At 32.4% G+C, this 24,508-nt stretch overlaps 1 protein-coding gene across 9 annotated transcripts in view; it reads right to left on the minus strand.

Moving 5' to 3' along the window:
* LOC145276755 (endophilin-A3-like) overlaps positions 1–24,508 on the minus strand; it is a 557,457-nt gene that overhangs the window by 168,132 nt on the left and 364,817 nt on the right. For all 9 annotated transcript variants that reach the window (XM_080127997.1, XM_080127994.1, XM_080127991.1 and 6 more), the window contains exons 5-6: positions 19,569–19,702; positions 11,572–11,638 (exon numbers count right to left, since the gene is read on the minus strand). In XM_080127997.1, coding sequence (XP_079984123.1) covers positions 11,572–11,638; positions 19,569–19,702 — 201 coding nt within the window. The remainder of the gene's footprint in view (positions 1–11,571; positions 11,639–19,568; positions 19,703–24,508) is intronic.

Raw genomic sequence — 24,508 nt, forward strand, 5'->3', positions numbered from 1 at the left:
AATGTCTAATATATATATATATATATATATATATATATATATATATATATAATTATTCACTGACACGTGTTTCGTCGTTTACGACTCATCAGAGTGGCTGAATCATGTGAGGTACCAAATTGGTTAAAGGGAAAATTATTCCCAACTCGCATTTAAGTAAAAATGCTCTTTCGTGAATAATTGAATTCATTCCAGACATATCCCAAAAACAAAAACAAAATAACATTATATATATATATATATATATATGCCTTAATAAATGTTTGTTTGTCTGTCCATTCCACTTTTTTTCTAAAAAATTAGTGTGTTGGTCTGGTTTAAATTTTCTATGAACCTTTGTTATGATAAGGTGCAATGAACTAAATATTAAGGTATCCATTCGATGCATAGTTAAGAACTGATAGAAAAAAAATTAGCACAAATTTAATCATATTCAATCATCAATTTGGTATAAAGCAATCATTCTAAGTCAATAGGCCATAACTTTTGCTTGCTTTGAATGAATTAAAAAGTAATGTGTGTGCGTGTGTGTATACTCACTATCTTGAGTTGAACATATTGGGGAGTGAAATAAACTGCCACTAGCATATAAAGCAATGCTCTGTGTAAAAAAATAGAGCTTCGGCGTTTGGACAATGTTTGAACATTGTAATTTCACATATGCATCTTAGCAGCAACCAAATAGCGCAACGGTTAGAAGCACCAAATGTTGCCTAGTTTCAATTCTGGTTCGATGTAGTTGCTAATCTAGACGCATTTAAGTGCTGTGATACAACGAAAGTGTTTCTGCGGATGACATTTAGTTTGAATAAATAATATAATTATAACAGTAATTATTAATTTTTACCTACAGACACCAGTGTTTCATGCTTAGGCGAGTACAATTCCGCCAGTCATGAGATTCGAACCCAGCCACGAAGCCACCTTTTACTGGGCCTCTACGTCAGGGCCACCAAACAATTGCCATGGAAATGAAAGTAATTAAGAACTATTAAATGTTGAATTCGGGCGAGTACATTAGATAATATACAGTGTTCACACAAGCCGAAGTTGTGGTGATGTTTGGGGGCAAAAGAAATTATCAAGTCGAACTGAAAAAATACTTTAAGTTATTCCAAATTATATATATATATATATATATATATATATATATATATATATATATACCCATTCACATACACTTTTTCATGATAAAGCTAGAACCCAGAATTAGATGGAATCGAGCAATTGCATCGACAACGGACAACGCCAGACCCAAAGTGGGTTTCGATGTACTGTATCTCATCATACCAGCAGTAACTATCTTAGTTGTATAGGACGCGTGACTTGTCACATAGTAGAATCTAGAACTAGATAAAATATAAAAATTAAAATCGAAGCATAGCCAATAGATTGTCCCGTGGCCCATACGGTTAGGTTGTCAGTATTGCACACTTCATACGTGCGACGACCTGGGTTTGCACCTATGTCTGAGCACGTCACTGACGAGATGCAGTACATCAGACCCACTTTGGGTCTGGCATTGTCATTTGTGGATGCAATTGCTCGATTCCGTCTAATTCTGGGTTCTAGCTTTATCATGAAAAAGTGTATGTGAACGGGTATTTATATTTATATATATATATATATATATATATATATTATAATCTCTATCTGTCTAAAGTCTAATATATATATATATATATATTAAAATATTACCTACATTTGAAGCGCTGCATATATTTTGAAATTAAGAATTACGTATATGAATATGTTTGGAAGGCTAAAAATTTTGAAAATCATACAGTTATAAGACCTACAAACTAACACTTTCGCTTGCAGATTACACCATGTGGACCAGGAAAAAGAGAAAAAATAAACAGACTTTCATTGACAAGGATATATATCATCAAAATATCTAAATTAAACAAATAAATGTGTTTATATATATATATATATATATATATATATATATATATATATATATGAGTCGTTTTTTAGCCTTCCAAAGGTATTCATATATGTAATTCCTAATTACAATATATAGTATCTATATATAGTGTCTATGATATATATAAAGTTGAATGTCTGTGTGTGTGTGTCAGGTCACGAATAGGCTCCTATATGGTTGACTATTTTAAAAAAACTGATTACATATAATGATAGAAAATGTATTGAGACACAGGAATGGGTATGTTTGATCTGGCAGAACGGTGGTTCATTAAAATTGTGGGGGTCTGCGTTCATGCCTGGTCCACAAAGTATGGAAATAAAAAAATTCTTAATTAAAAAAAACCGTTTACAAGTGTTTTTGATATAGATGTACATAAGAATACTTTGATAAGTATGTCTTAACTTAAATAGGGATGGTATAATAAAACTGTGAGGTCTGCGTTCGCGCCTGACCTCCATAGAATGGAAATATGTCACAAAGTTTAACAAGGGTTTTTGATATAGATCCACAGAATATTGTGATAAGTGTTTCAGTGTGAACAGGTATGGCATAATAAATTATGGGGTTTATCTATTTTATTTTTACTTTCATCATATTTTGCTTCGGTTTTGATTCCCCCAAATTCGAAGCTATCTCTTTACAGCCGTTCCTTTTCATAACCTATCATACTTTCATAAATCTGAGTCCATTTTCCGTAGGCTGTTTTTGAACCCAGTCAACAACGGATACTTTTGCTAGTATATATATATATATATATATATATATATATAAAATATGAGTTGTTTTTAGCCTTCCAAACTTATTTATATATGTAATTTCTAATTACAATATATATTATCATAGACACTATGATTCGTCAGTGTGGCTAGGCACAGCAAGATCTGAAACACGAACCCTAGTATATATGATAAATACTGTCTGATGATTGCATAGGAACAATACTAGCAATTACAATGCAATTTTGATTCCTATATCTGAACTGATTAGATTTATATATGCTTTGTAATTGACACTGACTGTTTCGACTCAAAGTAAAATTATATATCGTTATTAATAAGTTGTCTTATTTATGAGCTGGATGTGCTCAATATTAGAGATGATACATGCACATTATACATTTAATCAGTGTAGATACCAGATGAGATGTCCATGGTGACAATTTCATATGCAGAAGAAATGGTCGAGCACCATCTGCTGAAAATTGATAACGGTCATGAAAGGATGAAAGTTAATCTTTTGTCTACGCTGACATTCTAGATCTATGTATAAAGTTATATATGTGTTGGTATGTCTACAAGCACAGCTTAATCACGTTGACACACTGATTCCCATTAGATCACCGAAGTTAAGCGACGCTGAGCCTGGTCAGTACTAAAATGGGTGACCATTTGGTAAAACCAAGTGCTATATGTGCTCTGGAGATGGGTGGGCGCTATCAGGCTATTGTTGCCTAAGATATGCTACATGAAATAATGCAGTGCCCCACAATCTCGAAGGATCAAGGGACTTGCTCATTATCTCTACTATCATATAACAAGGAACTTTGTGTGTGTGTGTGTGTGTGTGTGTGTGTGTGTGTGTGTGTGTGTGTGTGTGTGTGTGTGAGTGAGTGAGTGAGTTTATTCCCTATGGACTCGGAAATGACTGGGCTGATTTTTTTTTTTTTTTTAAATTTCACACAAGTATACTCGTTGTGTTGTCTAATAAGTATTAAAAATTGATAACTGAAAAATACTTTTATACAACCTAACATCATAAGTGCATTTGAGAACTTTTATCATCACACAAGTAGAAAGGCCCAGGCTATAAAATCCACTGTAGATTCTTTTATAAGACGAGGGCACGTTCAAAATGAAGTTTCTTTTTAAAGTAAAATTGAACCATAATATTTGATTTTTGTGTGCTTAACTCAAGTGATTATGTAAAAATAATTTTATAAATATATAAAGTTTTTTTTTTTATACGACAGGAGCATATTCGAAATGAATGTTTTTCTTTAGAGCATAATTGAACCATGATAGTTAACTTTTGCATTTTAAATTTCAGGTAAAACCATTATTTACAGATAATTTTATAAAATGAACAGTAGGTTCTCTACAGTGCAATATAGACCACAATGTATTGTGGAATAAATCATTGCAGAGGCATGTGAAGTTTCCTTCAGGTAGATTGCGGCAAGGAGGGGCCCCTAACTAGAGTGAGCAATCAAGCGATTTGATTAAAAAATGGGCAATTTCAATGACAACAAAAGCATGGGAAGGTGGAACATTTGCTGATCCTCATTCAATCCTGGACAACGTTGGGTCTCCTTGCTAGTGTTGATATATGTGTATGATACACTCCAAAAATTAATTGACTAATCATTATGAATTTTGGAACATATCTGCTAGACATAAGGGTGAGAATTTAGTTTCATGCTAGGCCTAAAAAGGGTGAGGGAGGGACTAAGGGGCCAAAAGGGAGAGGCTAAGGACCCAAAATGGGGGCAAAAAGGGAGGGGCTAAGGGACTAAGGGGCCAAAAAGGATGTGGAAGGGACTAAGAGGCCAAGGGAGGGGAGGTTAGGGACTAATGGACCAAAAGGTGGGGGTGGACGTTAAGTTTTTTGTGAAAATTCAGATGTCTGATCTTTTAAGTGAAATTTTAGCAATAGGTAATAGAAATTAATAACTATTTTCCAAATTTCAGTTTCTTTCAGATTTTAAACTTTTTTTCAGAGGGAATATTATGGGCACAAATTCCTATTCAAAAAATTCATAATGATTGGTTAATTAGTGACTCCTGGACAGAAGTATATAAACATACACACATATCTAACTTATATAAGGCCCCTTTAAGAAATTAAAGGGGAGCCCTCTTTTGAGATTTAAGAAAAAGCAAACAACCTAAGTGTAAAATATAATATTCCAACTTCCTGTTGCTGAATACTCTCTGACTGTTTATTGCTTATGCCCACCGACAGCATTTATAGGCAGTTAAGTTGCCTCAATTTCTGTGCTAATTGCTGATAGCCTAGAGGTAGAATGCTAAACTATGGAGTCATGGTTAACTTTATGACTGGATTGAAATTTAACTGACAGTAATTGTCAATTCCTACACAGATGATTGCGTAAGCATGAAACACTAGTGTCTGTAGGTAACAAAATAATTGCTAATATTAAATTTATAACAATATTATCGTTCATTTATATATAAGTTCAAGTAACATCTATATATATATATATATAATTTTTTATTGAGCCCATAATAAATTTACATTACTGTTTCCATTGGATTTTCACCCCAGGAGATGAGGTAGAGTACCAATTTCATCGGAATTTATAGGTGGACTATATATATATATATATATATATATATATATATATATATATATATATATATATATATATATTAAAAAACCCAAAATGCCCGCGCGCATTTTTGTATCTCCAGCAAAGGCTTTTTTCGCTGAGGTTCTCGGGGGAGGGGGTACTTTGTTTTAAAACTTTTTATATACTCCCTAGATTATAATATCTACAATTTACAAAAGATTTATTTTGATCGACTTTTATAAAATTCACACTATTCCATCCTCTCGCATATTCGTTGTTCATAATTTTATGTGCATATGTGTGTGAACACCCTGGACCTGTTTGGAAAATTGTAGAGATATTTTTAGATGTTTCCCCATTCCCTTTTTTCCTCTTTTTTTCTTTTTCTTCTCCCCATATATTTATACATGGATTATTATTCCCCATTCGTGATAGTTTAATATATAAGTTAGAAAAGCATTTCATCCTAGGCATGATAATTGTTAAACAAAATGTTTTTACTATAGGCTTTAAAAATAAAGGTACAAGATTCAATTTGAAATTTATTTACCTTCAAGGTGCACTTTTATAAATTTTGCAAAGTAAGGTATAAAAATGTAATTTAAATTGACTCGAAAAATCACCTAGGATTTATTTTACGTAATGTACATTTTGTTGCACTTTTAAAAAAAAAATATTGAAAATTTTATATCTATATCATTAATTGTTAGATGAAATATGTTTTTAAATTGCAACAAAATGTACATTACATAAAATAAATCCACGGTAATTTTTTGATTCAATTTAAATTAAAGTTTTATACCTTACTTTGTAAAATGTATAAAAGTGCAGTTTGAAGATAAATAAATTTTAAATTGAATCTTGTACCTTTATTTTTAAAGCCTATAGTAAAAGCATTTTGTTTAACAATTTTCATGCCTTGGATGAAATGATTTTCTAACTTGTATCTTATCTTTTTAATATTATATTTTTAAACTCTCCTCTCTATTTAAGTTTGTATTTCTCCTCACAACACAACTCATTTTTGCAACCCCCTCTTTGTATTATTACAGGTCTGAATGTTTTGTTTCAGTTTGTATTTCTCCTCACACCACAACTCATTTTTTGCAACCCCCTCTTTGTAATACAGGTTTGAATAATGAGAAAATCTGAATTTTTTTAACAAACACTTTAAAATAACATTTTTAGATTAAATTTTTTAAAACTTCTTTCAGAATAGAAAATCTTTAAAATTTAATAAGGAACATATTTCATATAGGTTTCATTAACAAATATTCAGTACATAACGAGGAAAATAGAGATGAAAATTTCAAAAGGACTGTGTAACTGGTTACGCTCAATAGTAGTCCTCGCCAGCGAAAGTCTTTGTTATTGTTATTCTATTATTATTTAAAACATTTTGTGTCCTGCTCTTTCGCGCGAGGGCTAATATATATACACACACGTTAATTCATTTTATTTTCTTTTCCCCCACCTTTTCCTGTACATATATTTTATTATAATTCTAAATTAATCCTTCCTATGTTCATTATTAATTTTAATTTCTCCCCCATATTTTCTTTTTTAAAAAAAGTTTGAAAATGCCATTGTTGGCCCTGATGAGGATGGCGAAAGACGTCTAGGGTTTAAAAGAACTTTTTTTCCGTTATATATATATATATTAAAAGATTTGACTCATCTCCAGGTAACCTACATCTAAAATTTCAAATGTTTAGACCAAAAATAGGCTGAAAAGTTTGGTAGAGTCTGCAACGGTCAACTCTTTCAACTGTGACCTCTCGACAGCCAAAGTTTTACCCACAAAAACTGATTAAAAAGCTTGCTGTATGTCTGAGTACCCTTTATGTAAAACTAGCTCCCCATAAAAAGGAGATTGTCCAAACTGAATAGCAATCGTCTGATATAAGGAGTTCGTTTCTCCCGAATTGATCAAAGCTTTATTGCTTTCTAGACATTCCTGACACGAAAGCCTGGAACACCTTCGCTTTAGATTAGTTTCGCTTTTATACGAAAAAGCCGAACACACACGAGGGGAGCTGAAATAGCAAGAATTTTGTAAAAGTTGATGTAAATAAATCTAGACGCAACGCGCGTTCGCAAATCATAGATATTACAATCTACACGGTATATAAAAAGTTATAAAAGTAGCAACCCCACGGAGACCCCCTCACCTCCGAAAAATGCCTTCGCTCGACATACAAAATATGTTCACACACATTTTGCCTTCTATATTTATGTAAAATTTCAAATGTTTTGGCTGAATAGTTTGCTAGAGACCACAAAGGTGAAATCTTTTGAACTTTGACCACTTGCAGTCAAATTTTCGCCCAAAAACCGATTAAAAAGCTTGTCCTATGTCTAAATATACTTTATGTAAAATTTCAAATGTTTAGACCAAAAATTGTCCGAGTAATTTGGTAGAGACAGCAGAGGTCAAATTTTTTTTAAAATTTTGACCCCAATTTTGACTCCTTAACATTTATTATTTTGGGCTCAAATTAAATTAAAAAGTTTGATCCATGTCCAAGTAACCTACATCTAAAATTTCAAGTGTTTAGACCCAGATTTGGCAGAGGAGTTTGGTAGAGTCTTCAAAGGTTAAATTGTTGAACTTTGACTCCTTGACAAATTTCTGGCCAAAAACTGACAAAAAAAGATTTCTCCCATTCTCAATATCCCTTATGTCAAATCTCGAGTCTGTAGACTGAAAATTGACAGAGTTGTTTGGTAGGGAAATGTACACACACACACACAGACAATTTCACTTATAGATATAATAGTAATTCTGCCCAACTTTGCTCGAGCCCTATGCACTGTTCATAAATTTATGTGCATATGCATATATTAAAAAGTGTGAATACGTACAGTAATACCTTTCTATACAATAGGCTTCCTTAACTACCATAGAAAAAACTTTGTAGAGACCGAAGATCTAAAACATTTTTCAACTTTGACCCTAATTTGGACCTCTTTCTCAAATCAAATTTAAATGTTTGACCCATGTCCAAGTAACCGACATCTAAAATTTCAAATGTTTAGACCCAAAATTGGCAGAGGAGTTTGGTAGAGTTTGCAAAGGTATATTCTGTCAACTTTGACCTCTTAAATGCCAAATTTTCGCCCAAAAACTGATTAAAAAGCTTGCTGCATGTCTGAATACTCTTTATGTAAAATTTCAAATGTTTAGATCCAAAATTAGCTGAATAGTTTGCTAGAAACCCCAAACTTTGACCCCTTGAAAGCCAAATTTTCAGCAAAATGTCTGAAGACACTTTATGTAAAATTTCCAATGTTTAGACCAAAAATTGGCTGAGTAATTTGATAGAGACCGCAGAGATCCATTTTTTTTTCTTTGACCTATTGTTTTGGGCTCAAATCAAATCATAAAGTTAGATCCATGTCCAAGTAACCTATATCTAAAATTCCAAGTGTTTAGACCCAAAATTGGCAGAGGAGTTTGGTAGAGTTTTCAAAGGTCAAATTGTTGAACTTAGACCCCTTAACAGCCAAATTCCTGGCTGAAAACCGATTAAAAAGATTTTCCCAAATCTCAATACTCCTTATGTCAAATCTCGAGACTGTAGACTGAAAATTGACAGAGTTATTTGGTAGGGAAGTGTAAACAGACACACAGACATTTTCACTTTTATAGATAGATAATATATTTTTAAATAAATAGCAATTATTTTTATACCAACATGCTTATGCAGTCATCAGTGTAGGAAGAGATAATTACTGCTAGTCAGGAGATTTGACCCCACTCACAAAGCCACTCTTGATTTTGTAGATTAGCATCTCCTCTTTAAGCCACGGCAATTAGCATAGAAATTAAAGAAAATTAATACCAAATCGGTGGGCATATATATAGGAAATAGTCATGAGAGTACTCAATGACCAGAACTTGGAACGTTGCGTTCGCGCTGAAGTTGATCACTTTTTTCTGAATTTTCTAAAGAGGGCTCAACTTTAATTTATTAAAGGGACTTTACAGTTATATTAAAAAATAAATAAAAAATAAGTATTAACAATTATTTTTATACTTAAACACACGTCTATATTATAACCCCGGGATACGGCATTAAAAATTAGTAAAAAATACAATACAGTTTATAATACACATGTATATAATAACATTATGAATAACACCGTAAGGCAGGGCAAATACTGGAGAAACATTGTATTCCACATTGTAACCTGAAAAAAAAAAAAAAAAAAAAAAAAAACGTATCCTAGGGCCACCATATCCCGGGGTTCTAGTGTGTGTGTGTGTGTGTGTGTGTATGCACACACAATCTACTATTATCTATTGCAATGTAAATATATCAAAGGATAAAAAAGAAAGGGGTAGATTACATTATGTTAACAGTCCACAAAAGAATATTTAATAAGTTTTCTCTATTTTCCTATTAAGGCCATTATAAAATTAATACAAAAAAGAAAAGTGATTATTGATAATCATAAAATCGCAATTAACATTGCTTTCTTTAATCTCCGCAATTTGTGCCAAAAGATTCAAAATACTCGCTCTACATTTTAACACAAAAATAATCATTTTATCACCAAATCTGCTTCACAAAAGCAATCATTCTACAATTGCCTTATCTCAAAGAATCATATAATCACTTTACTACCAATTATAAGATCCGAGAATAAATCAGATAATCCTCAACATACAACTCCCCAGATTCCTCTGTTAGACACGATTCTAAATAATAGCACCTTTAGTTTCCAAGTGGTAATATGCCTTGTTTGGGGTGGAAAAGCATTTTCTTTTAAATGCAGTTAACCAATTTAAAAAAAAAAAAAAAAAAAAAAAAACTATCATCTTTTGCATAATAAAACGTTGATTATTTTCTTCATGTAAATAAACAAAACGTATTATCAATAATCTTCTATAGAGATGTTTAAAAACAAAATCACAAACACTTTACTATCAATTATTAGATCCAAGAATAAATCAGATAATCCTCAACAGATTCCTGTGTTAGACACGATTCCAAATATTACTTTTGAAAAAAAAATAAATAAATAAATAAAAATAAAACTATTATCTTTTGCATAATAAAAGTTCGATTATTTTCTTCATGAAAAAGAAAAGTCAATAATCTATAAAGGATAACGAGGGGCCATGCATGCTTTGTTTTTATTTATTTCACTTTTTTTTAAGGAATTTAACGTTATGTTTAATATCTATGGTATTGAAAAACAAAACAGAACTACCACTGATAGAAATATAATTTAAATTGAAAAAAGTAAGTTTAATAAGTCAATTAAATGCCGATTTTTTTAAAATAGACAAACTTATTTGTTTATAAATCTAATTTTCGGCATTCATAGCACCTTCGTCAGGATAGAAACAGTTTTTTTTTTTTCTTCCCTCCTGGCATGATGTCTTGCCAACATCTATGTCTATGAACGCCAAAAATTAGATTTATAAATAAATGTTTATTTTTTAAAAAACAAAATCTGCATTGAATTGATTTATTAAACCTACTTTTTCAATTGAAACTTAACGCTTTTTTCATGGAGAAAAACTTTATAATTTAAGTTATAATTTGTGCTGTAACATTAATACTATTATAAGAACATATCAGTTTTTTGATTCTATAAAATTGTTCATTGTGTTTTTGTAGAGGTTTCTCTCTGCACTCAAATATTCAGAATTAATTTCAATTTTGTTTTAAGTTTTAATTAACAAAACAAAAAGATCCTTTAGATTAACGGACATTGATTGTAGAGTTCAAAATGAACAATAAACAATTTGCATGTTAATTATTTCAAATTCTCTTTTTAAAACACAAAGCACAATATAATCCACCTGAGGGAGAAAATGTAAAAAAAAAAAAAATAAATAAATAAAAATTATCTTTCACAGTTTGAATTTCAAATAGCAAACAAAAAATAAAAAAAAATTTAAAAAAAAAAAGGGGGAAAGAAAGAATCATTAATGTTTCTTGTATTCCAAGGCCGGAAACTGTAACAAAGTTGTACTATTATAATAACAAAAATCAATGATAAAAGAAAATCCATTGATGTCAGAAAACATGAAATATAAGAAAATGACTAACAAGAAAAAGTTCAAAGAATTTGTCAGCAAGAAATATAAAAGTCAAATGTATTTTTAAAAAATTCATTCAAAATTCATTAAAGATTCATTAAAAAAATCATTGAAAAATAAACTGAAGAATTATATGTAAAAAAAAATAAATAATGCGGAATAATGAAAATGCCCGAAACACGTTCACATGGACTAAAAACACGTACACACATCTGTTGCAAAATTAGAACGGAATTCTTATCTCAGAAAAACACCATCTAGGATACTCACCTTTATCCTTTTTTCGGCGTTTACAATCATAGTCTAACCGCCTCCCCGAGAGCTTTTTTCGATGGTGCTAAAAAAGAAAAGAAAAAAAGGGTAAGGTAAATACAGCAATGCCAAAATGGTTGAACGTTCTTTTGACTTAAAACAAATATAACCAAACTAAACTTCTACATTATAACGAAGCATCTAACTTAACCACAATATTTAAAATGAAATCGACCACAGAATTGGATCAATCTATATAAATGCATTAAATGAAAAGAAAAGATAGGCCAAAGAATACACCAGCCGACATGTCATGAAAATAGAAACAAAGATGAGGAAAATGGTCCGAAAGGTGTAAATCATGCAAGCACAACTATTGCATCTTTCATGTTTTATGATAGGAATCTGATTGATAGAATCGAGAAATAAAAATGCAATTAAGGTAACTTGGTTAACTTTGGAAAATCATGCAAACACTTTGATTTAAAAAAAACAAAACGAATTAACATAAAATAATTATTAGAGTTGGTTGCTTTTATATAAACTAGCAATGAAGCATCTCTTGTCTGTAAGCACTATTATTAGTGAAGACATTATTGGTCTTCAATCACTTAAAGTGTATTTTAACTATAAAGAATTAATGAATATATTTTAGGTTGCCAATGCTAATCAAAAAGTATTTATATTTTTGTCTTTATCATCATTCTGGTTTCCTCATAATTAATTCATAAGTTTCTTTTGCACAAAGTTAGCTGACCATGAACGAGACTGAAAACTGATGCAGACAAAAATTTAAGGAAAACCGTTTCATCTCCCAGAAAACTAAAATAGTCAAAATAACTAAAAAGTAACAATGCTGTTTTCTGTGTACTTTAAGTCGAGATATATTCAGTTATGCAAATTTTTTTTTATCAAAATCCACTAAAACTGAGCATTTACACTAAACAAGTACTGGTAACCCAAGGGAAATGGCCCCTCTCCCCCAAATTAGCAAAATTTTTACTTTTCACAAATATCTACAAGTACAGAAATTCATTTTCTACTGAAATCTAACAAACGTGATAAAAGGCTGATTATTCAAGTAGTAGTAATCACAAGGGGAGATAACTCATGCTTTGTTTTAAATGCAAAGAACCAAGTCACCTGCATAGGTATTGTTCATGTCAATCAACATTTAGTCTGGCAGAGTTTGGATCATTTTTCTACCTGTAAAAGAGTCAAAGAGTCCAAGGATGGACTACTGTTGCCACATCTGCTAGAAGCACTTTATCGTGCCTTGACATAGTTCAGAATAAACTTCATAGCCTAGTAGAGGATGCCCTTTTCTCTTCCCTGCAACCTCTTTCCAACAGAAGACACATTGCGAGCAATTTTATGGAGTCAATAAATACTGAATATTTCAATAGAATAAATTACTATTGAATTTGTCTTTGGCAACAGCACAGCTATTTTTATAGAAACTGGTTGATTACACATTATTTGAATTATTCAGACTACTTTTCTCATCGCGAGTGTTATTTTCACAACATTTCGAAGGATGTAACCTCTGACCTTTAAGTGTACCTTGTCAAACTCAAAAATCTTTCTGTTGAACTCTGGAATTTGCATGGAATTTCAAATGGAACCATTTAATTTAATCCACAGAAGTAACATGTTCTGATTCTATCAGCCATGACTGGCTAGAAGTCCTAAGTAATTCACGATTGTATTCTGAGTGTCGTTCACACTGATGATTGAACCCTTAACCTCCAGGAAGAGTGTAACTTAAAACTGCATTTTGCCAAGTATTTTATCCACTATGCCATGGGTCCATCCATCCATAGCCTTAAACATTGGAGGGGCATAGGCCATCCACAACTTTGTAGATGTTTTTGTAGCGAAAAGTTCTTTTTCAGGATGAGGGTGCTCGCCCCCACACCCAACCTTCTCAAATGGTCACCCATCTGGTACTGGCCAGGCTCAACGTTGCTTAACTTTGGTGATCTGGCAAGAACCAGTGCGCCAACGTGATTGTGCCATATATGTCATGGGTTCTTGCGATTGATTAGAAGTTAAATGGAAAAAAAACCCACTTCATTTGATATTCACGCAAAAACAAAAAAAATCAGCCACAATATTTTTCAAGCGATATTCAAACTGATCCAATTTGAACTGTTTGAAAAAAAAATAAATAAATAAATAAAATAAAAATAACCAGACAGCCGAAAACCTGGACAATAAGCATGAGGAAGGAATTAGCAGTACTATCAGGTCAACAAGTGGTCGACTTGCGATAGTGGAATCGCAAGTAGTTAGTCAGAATTGGCATACATACCGGGCCCTGGTTTGGAATGTAATATAGGCCACGGAAGAAGGTGGTTCAACACCATTATAACAATGACACTATAATTAGTATATCTTAATTATAACTAATGATGTGACAATTCCAATATTTTTCCAGATTCCGATACAATTACCAGTTCTGATACTTTTAAATCTTTAAATATTAACCTATAGAGTTACTGCTGTTTTTTAGGATTATCTTAAAATCCCATGTAATATGTGCATATATTACATGGGTTTTTAAACTAAAAATTTACAGTAGACCGTTCTACATTTACTCTAAATATGACTGCAAATGGTATGCAATTATGCACAATGTAGAAAATACGTACAAATATAACTGTGCATGATAATAAAATGAAACTAATCATCCAATCAGAAAAAAAAACAAACAAACCGTGAATTAATAAAAGTTTGTTTTTAAAGGAATATGCAAATTAGTTTTTTTTTTTTTTTTTTTTTTTTTTTTTTAAATCGCTGGTATATTTATAACTAAGTATATAAGGAAGTCGTATTCATTTGTAAAATAGAAAATTACGCTTTTAATATCAATGTAAGTCTAATAAACACAACTGTATGCATAGATTTTATCAGCCAAAGAAAATTAAGTTTTAAATAAAAACCACAAAAAATTAAAAAATCATTTTTGACATTGGATAATAGGTACGAATTTTTCTAATTTTGATACCATTTCCCCCAAAAGTTCTGTGTTTTCTGATCACCAATTCCAATTAGTCGTTCCAACATTAGTGACAACATTTGAGACATGTGGCTTCATCATTAAGTGTCGTGTGTTGAAAGTGCACACACGCAACCGCACGCATGACAGCTGGTAGCAAATGCACTGAACGATGGGGTTAGGATGTCAGAATTGATATCGTCGGTGGTGAAAGGTCAACCGTTTGATGCACAGGAGCAAGTCACATATATAGCCCAGAGAAAAAGGCAAAAGAAAAGAGAAGCCTACAGTCAACCGGCAAGCAACATTGCACAAACTCGTGGTTCCACACACGCACCTCCAGGTCCACACTTTCTGTCTAGCTGGCGCACATACGAGGCAATAAAGAAAGAAAGTTTTTACATTTTTATACAAAAACAAAGTGTACAAGTTTTTTTTCTGGTTGACAAAAAATCGACTGCACAACATTAAGTTTGTTAGGTTGAAGAATATGGGACCAACCATATTTTCATTGAAAAAATGCTTAATAGATGCGGATTGATTATTCATAATTTGGAATCTTGGCATAGTGCATAAAGTACTTGGCACAATTCAGTTGTAAAGTTACACTGTTCCTGGAGGTTGAAGGCTCAACCCTCAGTGTGATGAAACCAGAACATGCTACCCCCATGGATTAAATACAGGGTTCTGTTTAAAATTCCATGCAGATTCCAGAGTTCAGCAGAAAGATTTCCCAGAGTTCGAGGGAAAGATTGTTGATGGTCCCTAAATTCTGGAAAAATTTCTACACTAATAATTTCTACCAGACTGCTAGACTTTGGAATTCGTTTCCCGTTTCTCTGACTGTACTAATATGCAGAAGTTTAAATGTAAGGTGAACAAACATCTTGCTGCTCGATGCCCAATAGTCACCTATTAGACATGATCCTAAATGTTAAACGTACTTATATGAATTTAGGGATGAGGAGGGGGCAGTCGGCACATTCTTTTTGTGAGAGTAATTTCTAAAGCAGATATTGTTCGCAATTCTGTAGGTACATCCCAAATCTGGTAATAATATCACATACAACTTGTGTTCTCTTTTAAAAGTGCATGTATGGTAGGGGGGGGGGCATAGTTATGCATCTTTGAAGTGTGAACTTAGCTGTTATGATCATCATACATGTTATGCTGATTCAAGGCTTGTATGTCAGCCCATCCAGTTAGTGCTCCAACGAAAAATTCTCCACATTCTAAACAAATAATGTTTATTTCTTGGAGGTTACAGGTGGTGCTCACTTTCCCAAGTTTTAATAGCAGACTTGCAGGAACAAGATGTTTTCCTGGCCAGAACGAGCCACACCAATTCCATTAACAAGAGTTTTCTGACCAATCTTTCAAGGGATCCACCCAGGCCGGTGAGGCACACTGATTCAACAGTTCAATAGCTCTCCCAAAAATCAAATGCTTGCTCTCCAACGTTCAATTCTTTCTCCTCCACCACGGTTTCTTAACGCTTAACTGACTCTGGCCATAGATGTTCACTGAAGATTACATCCGACTGGTCGCCAGGCATTGTTTCTCTTTCAAAGCTGATCCCAATTGGGCTCTTCCATTAAATGAAACACTTATGCAAAGAAAATATCTCTTGGGTGGTCTGACTCTGGACAGAGATATTTTCAGTTCTGTATCCTCCACCCCTATCCTTCCTTAACCAAATATTTAACAACTACACCATCTGCCATTCACATACATTAGCAAAACAAATTGCACCACACATGTTTATAGAAGATAAAAATATTGCTGATTCTGCTAGCTTTGAAATGTAGAAATTTTTTTTTGCAAAACGGATTCATTCATTTATTTTTTCTTCAGGTATCAGGTCTGTTATTGCAGACATCGATGATCATTGCTCTCCAGTCCCCTCTGCATATGGTCTTTCTGATGAGATCTATAGTCGTGTTTCCAGTGACCGTGTTGAGATTGTCAGTGAACTTTGTTCGTTGACTTCCTGCTTTTTTTTTAACGTTTTTCTTAACATCAAACTTTTTCAAGCTGTCTACATGCATTAAATGACTGAAGAACTTTAACTGTCTGGCGTGAACAGTATTGGGTAGTGATCTGTTGTACTCTGCCTTACACATGACTTCTCCATTTGTCTCCCTTTCTATCCACGAGATTCGTAAAATTCTCCTTAAAACCCCTATCTCCACTACTTCCAAATGACTTTCGACCACCTTCATTACTGTCCAGCATTCGCAACCGAACGAACTGAGGAAAATAAGAAAATCGTGTATCAAAAATAAGAAACCCATAAAAAGTTGTGGGAAGGGAAACAACACTGACAAAGGCATTTGTGTAGAAATTTTATAATTGTGATTGATGATAGAGTTTTGTGTGACGAGCATGCGCAAAAGCGTACAAAACGTATGAGTTGTGCGTGCCTGCGTCGGGGATCGAACCTGGGACTGTTAGATTACAAAGAAAAACGTTTGTGAGCGATACTCGCATTGCAGTGACAATTGGGTTTGCCCGACGGCTATAAAAAGTCAAGCCGAAACAAAAGATTGGTGTCGTCATTTCTTTTTTTTTGGTCGGTCGACGGTTGAAAAGAACTTGCCTGTGAAGAGTGCGACGTTTGCGAGAAGACAGAAGTCGAAAGAACTGATTCGTTCAACTTTGAAAAAAATTTCTGGCGCGTATATTGCTTAACACAAATTACTCAGCTTTCTCCTCCCTCGAAGAAAAAATGGAAATGAAGAGGAATTTCCAATATTAAAAATCTAAGGTCGTTCCAAGTATTTATACACTCTGTGATGAAGTTAGAGAAGCCTTTTTAAATGCATTCAAGCCTCTCTATAACAGGCTTTCATGCTATTATGATCTTAGGACAAGATCACATACTGAGTTGTAGGAAACTGACACCTCGGTACATGGTTATTGTTTGCTCAATAAAGAAAAAACAGTTGGCAAAACACAGCCACTCAAGATTTAATAGATGGAACAGAGGACTCTTGAATTTTCTATAAATCTTTTACAGTGGTTGTAGGCAACCCTAAAGATAGATTTGGTTTCAGAGCATTTATTCCATTGAACGCAATTGAAATAGTGATTTCTGTGTGTAATGATTGCAGCACATCTAAAGGTGTACCACAGCTGGTTGTTTGGTTACTGTTGGAAATTCTTGGAAGATATGAAGCTCTCAATACCAGTGATTAACTAATCAACTATATCGTATATGATACAATATTTGCGAAAATGGAATGAAGAGGAATTTACAATATTAAAAATGAAAGCTTGTTCCAAGTATCTATACACTCATGAAAAGGGGCATTAAATATCTTAGAGAGCTTTGTTTTGATCTTAACTGAGACAACTGAGCAATCGAAAGATCCTAGTGGAGACATAACGGATGAGCACTGTTCAGGACAAGTTGTCAGGAAAATATCAAAGAGACTTGTATAAATAATTTATTTCAATTAATAGCCTTGATTCCATCTTAAATTTTTTTTTTTTTTTACGTTTAGATTATTTACTTTTTAAACATTTGAAAGATTATAATCTAGAATTCATATATTTAGGCAATTAATTCCTATTTCGGTCATGTAAATTCTTTCGTGTTTAAAACATAAGACACACCCTCTTTCTTTCTCTTATGATGAAACGTTTGCTTTTTCGCAAATAAAATAACAATAAAATCATATGCAAATGAGGTAGAAAAACCCAAAAACTTCTGCAAAAAAAATCAGTTTTTAACATTTTTTTATGTTGCCATCTCGGACTCCCAATGGTGCCAAATTTGTATAATCATTATTTCTGTATATATTATTCAATTGGAATTCATTATTGAGATGAGCATCATTCATTAATTTATTTATTGTGGACTATTATCCTCATCTTTCTTAGTTGTTGTTGGTTGGCTGTTTTTATTTTACGGCATATCAACCCTTTTCAGGTTATTTAATGCCAAATCCAGTTATTGAAGAAAAACTTTTTTAATAGAATATTTTTTTTTTCAAGTCGGTTTTTATTTAACCCATAGTTCTGACCCTAACAGGTACTACCACTCCGAGTCAGAGTGGACCTGGGAGCAATGGCAATTAAAGAGTGGCTCCACACTCCCCAAAGTCCACAAGCTGGGGCCTCACCATCGGATATAGTTTAAGGTCATATCCAGGACCACTTAGTCATTGTTTCATGACATTTCGGCCAACTATTCCTCTGACCTTCGTCAGGTGGTAACCGCTATAGGATAGGAACTCTGAATCTCCTAACTGTGTTCCCAGCAATTAATTGTTACCTGACGAAGGCCAGAGGAATAGTTGGCCAAAACGTTGCGAAACAACTAAGAAAGATGAGGATAATAGTCTGCAACAAATAAATCAATATTTTTGTATCTGAAAGGTTCAAGATTTATACACCACTGCTTTCCAACAGTTGGTACATGTTACCCATAGGCATTTATTTTTATGCTTCTCCACAATATTCAAAGTTCAAACGCCTGTGTACATGTTAAAAGCCAAATAAGTAAAGCAGAAGATAAAAATGGGTGATTCTCCAGGATTCTTCCTATATCAAAAACAAAATTAAAGAAAATCCTTTACAATGTATGTACTAGTGACAGAATGAAAATATCACATTCCAAAAACCATGTAAATTGATCAAGTAGTTTTATTTTTATAAAGGAAATCATTTTTAAATGAATTTAAGCGGTTAATGGGAAATTGTAGGCTTTAAAAGGCTGATCTTGCAAATTTTAATTATTGTGGAGTTATCTGTCTTTGTTTCTTCAAGATAACAATGCGAGACAGTCCTCTTTTGCTTACTCATAAAATTTGATTTTCTGAGGTAAAAATAAAACTACTTGATCGATTTACATGATTTTTGGAATATGACATTTTCATTCTGTCATGGATATGTAAATCACAGATTTTTATTTTTGCTTACTAATGTAAGAGGAATTTTTGACAAACACCTAAAAGTGAAATTGGAAGAAAAGAAAAAGCAAAGCAAGAAAAAGCTGCCATTTTCTTACATTGACTTCTTTCAAATCTTTATTGGCCAGTTGAGTCATTGGGTCCAAGAAGTTCTGTTTCACGTTGTCTTCGAGGGCAAATTTTACCTCAGCAAGGTCTTTGAATGATTCTCCTGCTTCAACAAGACAAGCACCTGGAAAAACAAAGTACACCTTTATGAAATAAAAGTAAAATAAAATACAAATTATACGCTGTCATATTGGAAAGTATAGCACAATATCTTGTTAATCTTGATAGAATTTATTTCATGCAATTATAAAATGACAAAGTTTATAAATTTGGATTTTCAATAGATTCTCCAAGACTGCATTGTATAATAAAGACCAATGTGTGTGTGTGTGTGTGTATATAAAAATTATATACACGTGGAGTCTACGCGTTTCTACATTCTTTATGAATAGTCAAAACTCCAAATGAACTTCTTAGTCAAAAGCAAAAAATACCAACTAAGATGCTCAGAGAACAACCTTCCTCCCATCTCTTGCTCTAAAAGCTCTACACGCGCATGGAGCATTTTTGAAAAATATTGGCATTAGTTCGTTAGCAATATACCAGAACTTATATATATATATATAGCAACAATAGTAATTAGTAAAAAAACCTGAAGAAAGTGCTCAATACTATTGCAGAGCAAATATTTTCTTATTACCGTTTTATCTGCTTAGTTACATATGTTTTGGTTACTGAATCGTATCAACAACCCAGTAACTTCAGACTTTACAGAAATGGTTATTATGATTGAAAAAACGATATTAGAAGAAAAAAAAAAAAACGTGGGGGATTTCAATTCTAATTCAACAACATTTAAGTTTTAAAATTTAATAATTTTATTTGTACCTCATCTTATCTGACAGTCGCTTTATATATCGCGGGTATATATATGTATATATACATCTATACATACACCGTATATTTTGGTGTATAAGGTGACCGTCAGATAAGACGAGGTACAAAATTGAAGCAAATTTTAATAATTTTTTCATATATGGCTTGTATAAGACAACTGCTACATCATGATACTATGTTTATTTAGCCTAGGCTAGAGATGGCAACACCCGGTATCTTATTAAAGATTGGTTTTTAAGGGTTGTCTTATGTGCCGAAATATACGGTATATATATATATATATATATATATTAGTATTTTTAAAGAAATATTAACAAAGGTAACTTTATGTCTGGGTTCAAAATCTTCTGACCAGCAGTAATTATCACTTCCTACACCGTAATTGCGCACTGTGGTTATGTAAGCATGAAACATAAGTGTCTGCAGATATAAAAATCAATATTTACTTTAAAAATATTATAGTTGCTCAGTCTATTTTAGAGATTAAAGTTGAGCCCTCTTTAGAGAATTAAGAAAAAAAAGCGATCAACTTTAGCACAAATGCAACATCCGGTCATTGAATACTCTCTATCTGTTTACTATGTATGCTTGCTGATTTGGCATTTATACACACTTAATTTTCCTCAATTCTTGTGTTAATTGCTGGTGGCTTTATTTTTTTCAACTACTTGTTTGAAAGGTTTTCTTAATTTCATATTTCTTTTCTTTTTTAAACTTTTTTCTGTAACTATCAATAAATATCTCTAAGTTTTTTTTTTCTTTCTTTGACATTTCTGCTTTGTTTTATTTTTTTTTTTTTTAACTCCAACTGAAACGTTATTTCATATGAATTAGTACAAACACAAGCAAAGCATCATCATTTTTGACAGCAGGTATAAACTCGTATTTAATATTAAGAAAAAAGAGAAATTCATCGACTATTTTCAGTATTTCAGTCTGCCCTTCAATAGAAGTCAAATATATTGATTATTGATTACCTGCGAGATTTTTTTCATTAGTAGTTTTTACTTCTTCAAAGCAAATAGGTGATATTCTTTCCTCGTGGGTTACTAGAACAGTGAGCACACTCTTTTAAATTCAATATGTTATTAGGTTAATCAAAACCAAACATAAAAAAAAATCAACTTTAAACAGGTGTGAATTTAAATTTTCTAATACTTTTTTATCATAGCTTTGTCTCAATTAGAAATTTGTTTATTACTAAATGCGTGGACCTGTTAGGATATCTGTAGATGCTCTGTAGACATAACCTGTTAAGATTAAAGGGTTATCTCTAAGTTCTGCATGTTTGTTTTTGTTTTTCTTTTTTACTTTCATTTTCTGCTTAACGTTTTGCTTCACAGTGAATGCTCTGGAAATGTTCCTTCTGGTTATTATTTCAATCAATCAATCAATCAATAAGGGTCTTATCACTCAATGAGGACCCCCCCCTGGACTTTAGTTATTTATCTCTGTCCTGAGCTATCCGCTGCCACGTGAGACCCACGTCTTGTATCAACTTGTCTCTCGTTCTTGATCTTCTCTTTGCCCACTTATGTCCATGAGATTCAGACGGTTGATATTTACCAGTTTTAAAATAAGCAAATAAACATAGCTTTTTTTTCAGAATGGTTTTATCTTTAATGCTAATATATGAAAGGCAATATGTGTGTTTATATGTCTCCCAAAAGCTTTCGACACGCACAACGAACGCTGGCAAAATCAGTATCGTTAGGAAGATCTATACCTTGGATGACAAACATTAAAAAATTGGCCAAAAACATTAATTCTTTGACCGTCAACTGGGCCGTTTTTTTCCAAGGAGGGGTCAGTTTTTGCATCAACATTTTTGCAAAGACATTCATGCCTCGCGATCTCGACGTACATATAAAAGACATTATTTCAAAAGCCCATGAGGTCACAATGTCACGTAGGCAAGGTGACTAAACCGTTTGCTTTTTTCACCTTTTCCTTAGCATTACAGGTTCAAGCCTGGATACTGCAGTTAATTTTTTTTTTTTGCTATTTTTTAGGGGGGGGGGGCTGGATTGCTCAATACCATTACAATAAAACCTCTCCACACATGGGCAATGCAGGGTATCTCATCAAGTAAAAAATTCATCTACTTACATTGAAATGTTTTTATATCGTCTATAATAACCGGTTGTGAAAAATATACTTTTACCATTAAAATTGTTATAAAAAAATATACGTTTACCATTAAAATTGTTATAAAAAAATATACGTTAACCATGATAAAATGTTATAAAAAATATACGTTTACCATGATAAAATGTTATAAAAAATATACGCTTACCATGATAAAATGTTATAAAAAATATACGCTTACCATGATAAAATGTTATAAAAAATATACGCTTACCATGATAAAATGTTATAAAAAATATACGCTTACCATGATAAAATGTTATAAAAAATATACGCTTACCATGATAAAATGTTATAAAATTATACGCTTACCATGATAAAATGTTATAAAAAATATACGCTTACCATGATAAAATGTTATAAAAAATATATGCTTACCATGATAAAATGTTATAAAAAATATATGCTTACCATGATAAAATGTTATTAAAAATATACGCTTACCATGATAAAATGTTATAAAAAATATACGTTTACCATGATAAAATGTTATAAAAAATATACATTTACCATTAAAATATGTTATATAAAAAATATACATTAACCATTAAAATATGTTATATAAAAAATATACATTTACCATTAAAATATGTTATATAAAAAATATACATTTACCATTAAAAAATGTTATATAAAAAATATACGTTTACCATTAAAAAATGTTATATAAAAAAATATACGTTTACCATTAAAAAATGTTATAAAATATACACTTTTACCCTTAAACACTTACTGAACGATTTCATTACATTTTACTATTTGAAAAAAAACAACAAAAAAAAATCTTAAAGTGCAGACTATTTTAATGTAAATTAGTTTTTGTTAAAGAATACTTGTAAAAATAAACTTTTTCAAGTAAAATAAAAATATTTTTGAATTTAATATATTATAATAAATATACAGGGTGAACAGAAAGTCCTTGGACCAATTCAAAAGTGGTTTATTAATAGAAAATTACAAAAATATAAATTAAACATGAATGAAAATTATAAGTTAGGAAACCAAGAATAAATTCAAATTATTTATTTTCAATGTGATGTCCCTTCCTTTCGATTAGACGTTCAATTCTCTGTCTGAAGTTACCAACCGAGGCACGCAGCGTTTCCTGAGGTATTTTAGCCCATTCACTCAGAAGAGATGTCTTCAAAGCATCAACACTTGGATGAGCAACACAACAGACCTTTGCCTCCAACAAAGACCACACCGAAAAATCCATGGGATTCAAATCAGGCGATGCAGGAGGCCACATCTCCTTACTCCAGAATCTTGGAAAATGACGTTGGCACCAGTCCTGAGTTTTTCTGGAGGTGTGGGATGGTGCTCCATCTTGTTGGAAGGTGAAAGGCTGATCTTTGAAGTGTTTCTTCATTTCTTCAAATGCTAGAACCAAAATATCGTTAATGTAGCGATCTGTGTTGATCTTAACCCGCTGCTCCACGAAAATCAGAAGCGATTTCCAAGATTTGGAGACTGCAGCCCACACCATGAGGGAAGACGGCCTTTGTCGGCGGAAAACTATTCTCACGGAGTCATCAATGTCTGCTGAAGATTTTGCGTAAACTCTGTCGTTCTGATTGTTAACAGTCGCTTCAATTGTGAAGAGTTTTTCATCAGAAAAAACGATCTCTCGGAAAACTATTCTCACGGAGTCATCAATGTCTGCTGAAGATTTTGCGTAAACTCTGTCGTTCTGATTGTTAACAGTCGCTTCAATTGTGAAGAGTTTTTCATCAGAAAAAACGATCTCTTGCTCTGCCGTGCCAGCCTTCAGTTCTCCAAGAAGAAGCTTTGCTCTTTCAAGTCTCTTGTGCTTTTGGGCAGGTGTGAGGTGCTGTCTCTTTCTCATCTTGTAGGGGGACAACTGGAGATCGTTTTTTACGATGGTTCTCATCGAGGTCACGCTCACATTCATGTCTTTAGCCATTTTGTCTTGCAGATCTCTTCG

Source organism: Euprymna scolopes, chromosome 5, assembly GCF_053919585.1.
Source record: "Euprymna scolopes isolate OS-2025 chromosome 5, ASM5391958v1, whole genome shotgun sequence".
Lineage (NCBI taxonomy): Eukaryota > Metazoa > Mollusca > Cephalopoda > Sepiida > Sepiolidae > Euprymna > Euprymna scolopes.